General features: G+C 38.1%; 1 protein-coding gene across 9 annotated transcripts in view; it reads right to left on the bottom strand.

Annotated features, from left to right (window-relative positions):
- The window catches only part of TFDP2 (transcription factor Dp-2), a 47,692-nt gene that overhangs the window by 2,915 nt on the left and 31,500 nt on the right, over positions 1-13,277 (bottom strand). For 7 of the 9 annotated variants that reach the window (XM_089509120.1, XM_089509118.1, XM_089509121.1 and 4 more), the window contains 4 exons: positions 7,179-7,345; positions 3,325-3,430; positions 2,318-2,541; positions 2,120-2,189 (listed from right to left, as the gene is read on the bottom strand). In XM_089509120.1, coding sequence (XP_089365246.1) covers positions 2,361-2,541; positions 3,325-3,430; positions 7,179-7,345 — 454 coding nt within the window. In that variant the 3' untranslated portion in view covers positions 2,120-2,189; positions 2,318-2,360. Of the gene's footprint in view, positions 1-2,119; positions 2,279-2,317; positions 2,542-3,324; positions 3,431-7,178; positions 7,346-13,277 lie in introns of all 9 variants that reach the window. The other 2 variants (XM_089509125.1, XM_089509126.1) reach the window with 1 other exon arrangement.

Below are 13,277 nucleotides of genomic sequence, written 5' to 3'. Positions count from 1 at the left end.
AGGGGCTAATTGTTTCCTTCATTTGGCCAGCATTCTGTCACAGTAAGACTCAATCAATTAAAGCTCTATTTAGAAATGTATGCTTGATGAAATCTTGTATTTGAGATATATGAAAGGTCGAGCAAGGATTTGCCAAATTTCATAGTGTAAGCAATTTTTTAAAAAATGGCAAAGATTTTTATTAGTTCACAGGTGACAATATCCTTACGACTAAAAATAGAGTTATTCTTTATATATAATACTAATTTATGGAAAATTTATTCTGTAATGAAACTAGTCCATATCATCTCAAATATTCCTTTTATTTACCCCAATCTAGATCCTTTTATTTACCCCAATCTAGATCCCTATACTTGGGATGAACCTGCTTCATTTAAATAAAATTGGAGAAAAGTAAAAATGTTTCTTAGTTAATAGTATTTTTTTAATAGTAAACAGTGCTATATCTCCATCCATGCTACTACTATTAATACACTGGAGTTTCTTTCTCTAACAGCATGACATGATTTTTATGAACCAATAGATTATTATGGCGTTATAGATCAATTGTTTAAAAACCTGAGATCAAACGTTGCCCTTTTAGTCCTTTTTAGTCCTCTGAAGAGAGTGAGGTTTCATTTAAATATCTGCATTAATCCATTAGTTTAGCATAATGTCAGAAAGCAAAAACTACTATTTTACATTTCTGTTAACTAAAACTGCTTGAATTTGCTAGAAATGTATGATTCTATGAATGTGATTCTATGAAAAAAGTTACAATTTAGACTATAAACTAGAAAGGTGATTGAGAAAGAGTCTAAATTGTAACTGTTTTCATAGAATCCTTTTTTCATAGAATCTTACATGATTTCTATACTGGAAATCATCTAGATCAGTTAAAATTTTACTATTTAGTACTGCTATCTTTTAAAAACTTTCCCAGTATATTTTCCTTTTTACTTTAAAAACTAGCAGCTGCAGAAAGTACAATATTATCCCAGTGCTTAATAATGGATTGTAGAAGGGGAAAATGGTAATGGTGGAAACAATTGCGCTAAATTTAGAAATGGAGGACTTTAAGTTCAAAACTTTTGCTGCCATGACTTTATATTACAACTATATTCAGCAAGCTGATTCCAACAAAAGATACATTAATTGCCTCTTTGCTATAATCTCATTAGACATAGTGACTTTAAATATGCTATTTTTTGATGAAAAAGAAAATTTCTGAAAGAAGAGACAAAGCAAAGAATTCCCCTACAATTCAGCAAGTGGAATTATGCACTTCTTCCCTCTGCACACTTCTTCCCCTGCTAGACCTTTTTGAAAGGTGCTCTTTTCCTCGGTTGTAAATGAAAAAGCCTTTTGATCTAATCCAACCATTGTGACACCTGGAACTGAGGAAGCAATATTTTTTAAAATATCACAGAAGGGTCCTATGCAACCAGCTCCTTGTCCCATTAGCAAACCCTTGGTCATGATTACAACATAGAAATATAAGCCATGGCACTACTAGGGTTGGTGTCATCCTCAAATAGGCAGCCACCCCACAGTTCAGAAAGAGGGAAGAATTCGATCTTGGTTGCCTCTCCCCTTCCATGGGGCAACAATGGGTGGGAGGGGGCTGGAATCAGGGATTCGCCCTTGGCTCTGCATGAGGAGGGGCACAGAAGAGGAGGAGGGGTCTGCCTTTCCTATGTGCCATCTGGGAAAGGAGGTGCTACTGCCTGGCATACCCTTCCAGGCCTCGTTGTGCTGCTTGTGAGGCAGGAAAGGAAGATGATGTCAGCAGTGGTGGCCATTGACTCCTTTCCTTCTGAGGAAGAAGAGGAGCCCATGGCCACTGCTGCTGCCACCATCACCAACACCAACATTCCTTTCCCAGCCCAGCCAGTAGCCCTGCCAGAGCCGTACTGACTTTCTATTTAATGTTCAACAGCAATGCATGCACAAAAGTTTACTTTGGTAAATGGATGTTCTGGTGGCAAATGAAGAAAGCATGTTATTGTTGTACAGTACCTCTGGTGTTCTTATATGCTCAACACATCAGACAGGGAAGGGGGGAAGTCGATACTATCCTTTTGGACTAGATGCAGGTATGAAAGACATTAAACAGTACAATACCAGAGAATCTGTTTACCTGTTTGGAGGCATCCATATTCTATCATATGTGCAGAGGTTCAAACACACAATCATGGTCTTTATGTGCCCTGTAACAGTATATTAGTCCTGGTTACTTGTCAGCAGTTCACTGTCTCTATGCATAAACCTCGTCCAAACTCCATCAAAATATGTAGAGCTAAGACAAAATTTAGAAGAGTAAAGAATGTAAGCTCACACAAATAGTATGAAAGAATACATTTCCTTTGGCTGGTGCATCTTTATTCTGGTGAAGATGAGTCATCATTATTGTCGTCTTCATCACTGAATGAGCAGGGAGTTTCACCACATGATTCTGAGTAGTGTGACGCTGCACTGCTGGACTGTTGGCTGCTGGGTAGTAGTAGTTGTCCTGCTGCTAAGGCCATTTCAGCATCCAGACATAGTCCTGGATTTCCACTACTGAAGAAACAACATGAGAACATTTGCTATTTCATAGATTTTTAAGGCTTTTTCAAAAATTGTGTTGCTGTCCCATACCTTCAAGTTGTTTCTGATTTATAGCAACCATAAGGCAAACCCACCATGGGCTTTTCTTGGCAAGATTTGTTCAGAGAGAGTTCGCTTTTGCCTTCCTCTGAAGCTGAGAGACTGGCTTGGCCAAGGTCATCCAATGGGTTTCCATGGCTGACCAGGGATTCAAACTCTGGTTTCCTGAGTCAACCACAACACCACATTGGCTCTCTGTTTTAAAATACAATCTACTAAACTACAACACACAAATACACACCCAACTGATACATAGATGCATATTCACTTTAACTTTTCTGGAAGTAAAGAACTTTTCTGGAAGTAAAGAACAACTCTATGTGTCTGATTAACCCATTGCAGATTTCAAGTGACCTAATGTAATGTGAAACACAATGCTTTTCGAGGAAGTGACAGTTCCTATTTTACAGAACCTCATTCAGTGGTGAATAAACCACTGGATAGATAGTTACAACCAAGAGATACTCCTAAATATACCAATAAACACTTCATTAAATTTGGATGGTGGCTATAAAGAATCCCACTTTCACCAATCTGTAGTTCAAAGGGTAACATTTCCAAGCTCTGATCTTTGTAAAGTAGCAGCTCAATACCCATATTTTCAGAGTTTAGTAGAAAAGAACATCTCTGGATGGCTTTTCTACAAGGACATTTCAAATTTTTAACATAGAAGAAATATTTTCAACATTTATTTACCTTGACTTTAAAAGCACAGAATCCCCTGTTGTGCTCAAAACGGAACCTGCTTGAGCTGAATCTAAAACTAACTCCTGATTCACCCGACAAATTCCTGCAGACATATCTAAAACAAAACATGAAGTCAATCACAGTTTAACATACAGCATCTGATTTTTAAGTTATTATGATGTAAAACCAAAATTGCAGATGTTACTACTTTTTGTTATCTGAACCATATACATAATCATATTACTTTCTTCTTTTAAAAGCCCATGCAACAAGACCCATGTCCTGAAAGGTCTCTGCTTTTATTTGACTCCCCAATGGTGGAGCGTGTTCTGCCAATACTTTTGACATTGCAGCAGCCTGTTGGTGCTCCATGTCTTCTTCTATGCTTCCCCCTCCCCCTTTCATGTGCTTTGGCAGCACATGTAAGAACTTGGGCACTTGCATTTGAGCTCCAACTATGTCATCTCCATTTTCTGTATAGAACTTGATATGTTACTTACATTAAACAAATGCTGCTCTGTCCACAACAGAGGTGGAAATTACATACCAGGGAGCATACTGTCTGCCAAGGCTACTAAGTTCAGACCCCACCTCACCACCATTGCTAAAAAAAGCAATTGTGATTCCAAAATGAAGAACTGCATCCCCAGAAGCCTCCAGAGGATACTTGGTCTATTTTGAGGCTACTGGGAAGGGACTGCACTTTCTGGAGGGTGGATGTATCCTTTTTCAAGACTAACACTGCCCTGTCACTTCCGGTTACAGAAAAACTGGCCAGTGCAGGTCCCAGTGCCTCATCAGTTGGCCACACTTTTATACAAGACAAAGCTGACCTATAGAATTATGTCACTTAAAATTAAACTCTCACTTGAAAGTGGCATTAACAGATTAATTAATTAACTTTATGTTGTGTAACAAACTAGTTTTTATCCTGCTATTCTGTGTTGAGTCTCGCTTCTCTTTACAACAACACCAAGGAAATCTTCCATTTCACAAGCAGCAGCTTGTTGGTCTGTGGTTATGTATATCTGTCTTGTCATGTCTAGAAATATAGTATTCTGTCTTTCAAAAGATAAACAAGATTATAAGAAGATGCAATTTTATCCTTATCAAACAAAAAATAAAAAGTTAACTTGCTTAGTATTCAACAACATGGTAAAATAGAAGCAAGCTTTAAGTGGACAGGGCTCAATCAGCCAAAGGTGGGAGAAAAAGAAGGTCCCTGCCCAGAGATGTGACACATTGTGCAAAGCTTTAAGTCAAAATTATCCACCATAACAGGAACTTTCTGGAAAAATTTTGAAACCTGATACAGTGGACTATTTGTATAGGTCTAATGCAGTCTGGCTGTTACATGAGCAGGAACATTCAACTTTGAAATATCATACTTTACAGTCAAATTAGACTTTCCATTTTCTTACACACGGAATTTTAGAGGCAGAAATAGAAGCCTGTATATACATCTGTACACACACATATGATATATTGAAAATAATGTGGTTGTACTGGCTCATTAACCCTTTCAAGCCAGCACTGTTATGAAATTTATACAAATGAGGAATGTTCATCATATACAGGAGGCATCCACATAGTATTCATGATTTTAAAGATTTATTCCATACACCTCTGAACTTTATTGGATCCCATTTTGTGAGAAAGGCAGGACAGAAGTGTAAAAATAAGTAAACAAATAAACATTGCATATTTTTGCTATTCAGAACTTTTAAGTTATGCCAAAAACTTCAAATTGTGAGATCATTCCAATATTGTTTCTTTATATATGGAATGTCTCCATAACAAAACATTATAACATGCCAACTTTCAATCTTTACTGTTTGATACTGTAATAATTGTTCATTCTAAACAGGCCCTAAACTGTGCCACATGGGCAGCTTTACTCTGACAGAGATCAAAAGTGGAATTTGTTTACTCATTAGTGATTAAAAATTGATTGCCTAGATTTAGAGATAAATCCCCTTTCAGGCTCAGACAAGGGCTATCAGCACCTTAACTAAGCCATAAGTCAAGAACATGAGGTTGTTCTTGAATAGCTGTTAAACAGTCATGCACATGAGCAACACTTTTTAAAAAAAACTAACTAGCCATGAAAACATGAAATAAATTATGTCAAAGAAACAGAGAGAAGCTAGAGGTTTTATGAAAGCAATTAAAATTCATCTCCTATCCTCTTTTTGGAAACGATTACATCACACTGCCACAAGCCTCTGATTTCTGAAACAATGCAAATTAGATCAATCTAGCCCGAACTTCATTATTACATATTATGATGATTACTTTATGATTATGAGAACAGATAATCTCTGAAATAGTTTGCATAAAGATAGATCAATAAACCACTTCCATTTCCTTGTTTTCCAAATAAAACAAAGTCAATCTAAGTAGTAGTGAAAGTAACACTAAACACAAGAACATGCCAATACGAAATTTCCCAGATGATTAAAACTGCTAATGAGATCCCAATATCAGGTCTAACTCAAGTTGTGTAGAGCAGCAATCTTTAATAGGTTGTAACAAGCTATAGTAGGTCCCACTAAATCTGCAGTGAGCTACAGAAATGCACATATAGGTCTGAAGGTCTCACTAAGACGGGACCAAAGACTTGGAATTTGGTGGGAGTTGTTCCTGTTTTGATCAGGTTGTTTTAAGTTTCCAAATAAGGCACCTCCTGTCCCAGGTTATTGTGGACAAATTTCTGGGACCACACATGATTTTTCAACCCAGGGCAAGCATGTGTTCTATTCCTGACTCCTGGATGATTCCAAAACAGGTCAGGTTAAATTCCACATTTGACTCCATTGGTATTTGGTCTTGGTATTTCCTTGGAACTCTGGGTGGTACCTCTGATGAATGGAGGCTTGCCATTTCCCATGGAGGGTCTCATCTGACCTATGTTCCCTGACTGCATGTCCAGGGAGGGGAGGAAACTGCACCTACACCACACTTCATACCGGACAAAAAACAAACGACAACCTTCCTGTATATCTAGAGCATCCAAATGCAGGGGTAGGAACATGAGTTTTAAGGCATGCTACCAACATATAGAATAGCCCACCAAAGCTCAATACTGTTGGTTAATCTGGATTAGGCCTGAATCAACACTCCCTTTGTTAATAGCATAGAAGTGTTACCGAAATTAATCCACATAAAGGTAAATACAGAGATGAGTTCAATAAAGTAAATAACGGTAGGCATGGCCCCATTCGTATTTTTATGCATGTGAAGAAACAATTGTCTTTGGCCTTAGAAATCCTAAAAAGCATCTACCCAAATTGAAGGGACTTTCTTAGATTCCAATAGGCACAACAAAATGGAACAGTTACATCCATGCTATGGCATTGATACAACCTCAGTCATACAACTAACAATAAACCACTTTGCAGTATCACGTGGGAAAGGTATAACAGAATTCATGTTGCCACATGAAAGATAGTTGTGTGCTACCTGATAACTTTAAGTGATATTATTATTATTATTATTATTATTATTATTGCAATATATAGGCATTCCATAGCCTGGTTTTGCTGTGTGAATATATTTTTGGTAATGTGGTAAAATGTAAGTTCTGTGAACATTACTGTATTATGATAACCTGTCATCAGATTGAGAAAGTTTTCATCAGAGGAATTATTCTGAATTATTAATGGCACTACTTTGGAGAGCAGTCTATTCAAGCACCTTGATTCATTCTGGAATTTCTTGCCCCAGAAGATTAACTTTAAAGCTATTTCATAAATCACACACCAATGCCATCCTCAAACAGCCTGACATCATTAGAAAAAATACTTCACTAAGAGGAGTTTTTTCATTTAACCAGCAATATGCAAAAAACACAATTACATTACCTGTGAGATAGCTTTCAAAAGCCTTAGGCACTAGCGATTTAGCAGTTCTTAGGTCTTCTGATGAGCATTTTCCTGCCTCTAGACCAAATGACATTCCCATTCGCTTCAATACTTCAGCGTCATCATGGATTTCAAACATATTATCAAAATTAAAAAGATACTCAAATCTATAGTAGGAGAGAATAGAAGCAGTATTATTTTCCACAAAACCTCTCAGCACTTTCTATATTAATAAATGTCCAAGTAACGTTAAACCTAAAGAATTACTTCATGAACCAAAGATGCATTTAAAACATAACTAGGCTCATCAAGAGCTCTTGACTGCATTTGTATAACTGCCATCACAGCAGGTTCAAATATTTCCCAATTAAAAACACTTTTTCCATGTGAGGCAATAGGAGTCCATAAATTTTTCTCCCTCATTAAACAAATTCAAAGTTGAGGGGGGGAAATCTTGTTTAAGCCGGAATTTGTTCTTGTACTAAATCCAGTGGATTTTAAAGGTCATCTAACATGCTATCCACCAAAACACAGTATCCCCCTCCCACAATCTTTTCTTTCATTTTAAGCATACTTCATCCCTACTTTGAATATAGCCTATATAAATTGGTTAGAATGAAAATGATTTACTGTTTAGGATTCCTTACTATTTCCAGAAAAACTGTCCTTGAAACAATTCTTCTTGTTAACAATATCTATTTTTCACAAAACATTGTACTAAAAGTCATCCATGGATTGCTGCATTATTGTACAATTGTACAGTACAATTAAACAAAGTGTATGTGTGAAGATGCATATGCCTTAATCCCTTTCCTTACTTTCCTAAAGGTAGGAAACGCAGTCTGCCTGACATAGGTAATGGAATGTCAAATGCTAACTCCCTAATCGTTAGCCATTTTTATATTATATCAAATGATACTGGAAAATAATCCAAGCATTCTCATTGTGAAACCAAGTGATGAGACAAAAATAACGACAGTACATGCAGCACAATTGCTGACCCTGGCTGCATTCGCACTGCAGAAATAATGCAGTTCAACACCACTTTAACTGACATGGCTCAGTGCTATAGAATTCTGGAAATTGTAGTTTTGTGAGACACTTAGCCCTCTCTGTCAGATAACTCTAATGCCACAACAAACTATAATTTCCAGAATTCCATAGCATTGAGCCATGGCAGTTAAACTGGTGTCAACCTGGATTATTTCTGCAGTGCAGATGCAGCCTTCATGACAGCCTTCGTTGATTCTGCAAGGCAATAGACACAATATAGGAAAGGTTTCAAAAATTCTCTCCAAGGTATTTTTTTTTTTACAAAGCCTTTGGTGAAAAGCAGTCAGTCAAGCCAAAATAATAACTATTCAAGCTTCTTTCTGTTCAAGACACACTCCAGTTCAAGACACACTGAAGTACACTGAAGTATCACCAACTGCACCAAAGGAAGCCCAGGAGTTGAAACATCTACCTCATTATTTGTAGTTGCCAGTCTCCTGTCCCTCTACCATATACATTCTCCAGTGGAGGGAAGAGGAAATTCGTCTTTCTATTTGTGGCTGGAATATGCTGCTTCTCCAGTCCCCTGGTGAGGGAATCTCCCAAATTCATGCTGGGTTGGAATATATTCTGATAATTTATGATCAATTGCTGTTCTATGACAGCTACAACAGCCCTTCCAGACAGCTAGGAAGAGATCAACCTAGTATCAGGCTGGAAGGCACTCAGAAGTGGCAAAAACCCCTTGCTACTTTTAAGTGTTGTCAAAGCAAAGTACAAGATTGAGTCATTTCCTTGGGAAAGGAGCAGAATCAATAATTTAATTTAAAATGGACTGGAAGTGGACTTAGAAGGCAGGGAAAGCAGATCCTATTCTCTCAGTGGGTGGATAGGATTTTTCAGTTTGACAACAGAAGCACAAAAGAAAACCAGAGATAAGAAGAAGCCCAAATATACCATTTGATCATTACAAAGAAGATCTGTTATTTTAGTCAGCTATGAACAATGTATTGTACTTAACACTAGGAAGTTATCTTTAGTCGTATTTAAAGTAGAAAGAAGCTTTAAATTCCAAATTCCTGGCTGGTCAATTTCCAAAAGAAAATTCCGAAAGATTAACTACTGTTCTACGTCATTATTCTACCTCCTTAACTGTCATGCTTCAGCCTGAGAGGGAGAGAATAGGCTGGCCCAGCTCCATCAGGGCTAGGCTGAAGAAAGAGCCTCCTCCCTCCATAACTGTCATCTTTTGGTCTATGAGGGGGAGAGTAGGCTGGCCCAGCTCCATCAGGGCTAGGCTGAATAAAGAGGCTCCTCCATCCATAACTGTCATCTTTCGGGCTGTGAGGGAGGGAATTAGTCTGGCCCAGCTCCATCAGGGCTAGGCTGAAGAAAGAGCCTCCTCCCTCCTTAACTGTCATCTTTTGGCCTATGAGGGAGAGAATAGGCTGGCCCAGCTCTATCAGGGCTAGCCTGAAGAAAGAGGCTCCTCCCGCCTTAACTGTCATCTTTCGGCCTATAAGGGAGAGAATAGGCTGGCCCAGCTCCATCAGGGCTAACCTGAAGAAAGAGGCTCCTCCATCCATAACTGTCATCCTTCGGCCTATGAGGGGGAGAGTAGGCTGGCCCAGCTCCATCAGGGGTAGCCTGAAGAAAGAGGCTCCTCCCTCCTTAACTGTCATCCTTCAGACTGTGAGGGAGATAATAGGCTGGACGAGCTCCATCAGGGCTAGCCTGAAGAAGAAGAGCCCTCCCTCCGGTCCATCTGCCTTGGTCCAGGCCTCAGAGGGAGAGATGAATGCTGGACCTGATCCCTTCCCCCCCACCATTCCCTTCTCCTTTTGTGTCCTGTCTTTTTAGATTGTAAGCCTGAGGGCAGGGAACCGTCTATTATCCCCTCTGTTGTAAGCCGCCCGGATTCCCAGTGATTCTAACTGTAAACTGGTATTGATACCTGATACGAACAGTTCAGTTTTTCATGGATTGCTGCTCAGCACTTTCCAGAGCAGCCTTCCTCAACGTTTTTGCCCCATGGAGGAACCCTTAAAATAATGTTCAGATCTCAGGGAATTCCTGCATAAAATGTACAGGTCTCAGGGAACCCCTTCATAACAATTATATCTATAGCTTAAAAATGTTTCTTTTTTAAAAAATCATAATCTCTCTTGGAATTCTTAGAGACTGCACAAGGAACCCTAGGATTCCAAGAATCCCTGGTTGAGAAATCCTGCTCCAAAGAATATGGCATATTCTGACACAATCTGGAATTATTAGTATCTTGTATAGCAAATAAGGCCAAGCTATATTCTACTGTTTCTCCATGGTCTCCCGTTTTCGATGAAGCTTTCCAATTCCTTGATAAAATCTTCCTTTCCAAAGCTCATGCTTCATATGAAATATCACTAGAACAGAATTTACTGAAGTTGGGATCCTCAAATGTATTTTCACAGCTACAGGTATAAATCACTTCAACTGATTTATTGCTTCTGAAGTGTGGACCACTGCTCATAGATTATGAAAATGCTTGTTCACCTACACTTCCTCCAAACCTGAGACAATATCATGGTCTTTCCTCTTGCCAGTGACACTTTTCACTGGAATATCAAATTAGAAATGTTTCAAATGTATCTGTGGGAGAATTATGAAACTGATCTAGTACTTTTCTTACAAAGTGTACATGGGAGAACGAAACCACAAGAAAAGTTATAGAAGCTTTCCTTTTGTTACTTGATTTAAGCCTGGCAAATATATTCAGACAGCTTTTAAGGAGAACGATGAAAAACTGCTGTTGACCAGTATTGTTCTTTAAAAACTTTACACACAACTACTTCCAGTTTCATGCTGCTGTTGGAGACAATGTTTCTCTTTCTTTCTTTCTTTCTTTCCTTTCTATAAACTGCATCCCTGAATTTATTGCCAGTTTACTTACTACAACAGTTTTTTCCTCAGTTGCTGTACTCAACTGTTAGATCTTTGAGATTACATTCACCAATCTAGGATTATCAAAACATGTTTTGCGTTTGTGGATCTCAACTCAAATGCATTTTATTCTCAAATATTAGTTGTACACAAAAGCAAAAATAACTTCAAATTTATTTCTGTGTTCTTCTCACAAGATAAGGCATGAAGAATTCTCTTCAACAGCTTTTGCTTTGTTGCTGAATGCAGTGTGTCCTAGTATAACTTCTTTGATAATGTTATCTTTTTTCATTTATGCTTCTCCATCCAATCATAATATCCCACCAAGGCATGATTTTTCTGTGGTGGTGAGATTGCCTTTGATTGTGTAGATTATGAAAAACTAAGGATCGCTTTTAAACAAATTGATGTAACACAATATTTGATTGTATTGATGAATAATAAACCCTGTCTATCTTGTATGCTGAATGTATATGATAGGCAAAACTGGATTAGACTCTAAGGAAGGAGATGAGAAAACTGCAGCAAGGAACATCAACAATTTAAGTCATGCAGGTAACACCATACTACTAGTGGAAAATAGCAAAGATTTCAAACAACTACAATAACTTTAAAGTTGACAATGAAGAAACGGAGATAATCAAAGATTTCAAATACTTTGGCTCAGTCATTAATCAAAATGAGGACTGCTGCCAAGAAATCAGAACACTAAAACTTGGATAGGCAGTTCCTATGAAGGAACTAAACAAGATTCTCAAGTGTAAAGATATGTCATTGGATACCAAAATCAGGACTGTCCATGCCACTGAATTTCCAATTTCTATGTTTGCTTGGGAAAGCTGGACAGTAGAAAAGGCTGATAGGAAAAGAATCAGCTCATCTGAAATGTGATGCTGGAGGAGAGTTTTGCAGATACTTTGGACTCCAAAACGACAGTACATGGATCCTAGAGAAAATAAAATCTGAACTCTCCCTAAAAGCCAAGATGACTAAACTGAGACTGCTGCATTTTGGACATATTGTGAAAAGAAGACATGACTCACTAGAAAGAACAACAATTCTTGGCAAGTTAGAAGGCAGTAGAAAAAGAGGTGGATAGATTCAATCAAGGAAGCCACAGTCTTGAGTTTGCAAGACCTGAACAGGGCTGCTGATCACTGCGTGACTTGGACTTCATAAATTCTTATGTTCTTTCACACATATTATGCACCCACCTTCATCTAAATCCCCTGACATATACAGAGTGAATCACTTGGCAAACTACATACAGGCATACCTCAGTTAATAAAGCCTCTAAGAAGCCCCTTTTTACAAGAGCTTTTAATGCCCACCCAGCTCTCCCTAATTTTCCTTGTCTTCTATCTAGATGGAAAATCTGACATTGGAAAGGTGTTGAAGCGGAGGCTGGAAAATACAAGCTTTCATTATCAAGTTGTAGCAATCTGATTGCAATAAACAGTATAATGAAGCCTGAATTGGGAATGATTCTGCTGTAGCCAATTTTACTGTAGCTCACAACTGGCAAGGTAAACAGCAGCTGCCTCCAGAATCACTTACTGAGCATTTGTGAACCAAGGGGAGGGGGTGCAGGGGGGAAGGAACGAAGGGAAAAAGAAAAGCATGAAGCAGATAAACAATAAACTACAATTCCCAGGATTCCCTAGCACTGAGCCAGAGCAGTTAAAGTGGTCTCAAACTGGATTATTTCTGCAGTGTGTTTTGCACCTGAGAGAAAGAAAGAAGTCGATAGCATAAGCTTACTTCTTCAGATGCAGGTGATATGTAGGTGATGTTGCTTAATGAAACTTATGGGCAGACTTTCACAAGGCTGATTATAAATTTTGAAATCCTAAGATCTACAATCAAATTGGTAGGTCTAGGCCCTGAAACCATACAGATACAGCACACACACCAACTAATTTGAATACGAATATTTCAGTTTGCCCTGAAATTTTCCTTTCATAGCTATCATCAATGCAAATCAGATTTAAAAGATAATGAAATGAGGTTAATTCTTTGAAGCAACAAATATGATAGCACTGCAAGTTTATTCTTGCAAACAGCAACAGCTGGGAAAACTGCACCTATAGCTATAATTTTGTATTACACAGTAATGAAGAAACTGGCAAATGTCTTATTTGGTTTCACACATTCTCTCTTTAATCAAATAACCTAGGGGCTCTGTGG

This window comes from Sceloporus occidentalis, unplaced genomic scaffold, assembly GCF_023333645.1.
Source record: "Sceloporus occidentalis isolate IW3139 unplaced genomic scaffold, rSceOcc1.0.p SCAF_2, whole genome shotgun sequence".
Taxonomy (NCBI): domain Eukaryota; kingdom Metazoa; phylum Chordata; class Lepidosauria; order Squamata; family Phrynosomatidae; genus Sceloporus; species Sceloporus occidentalis.
The sequence above is the reverse complement of the archived record's forward strand: the minus strand, read 5'-3'. Positions and strand labels throughout refer to the sequence as shown.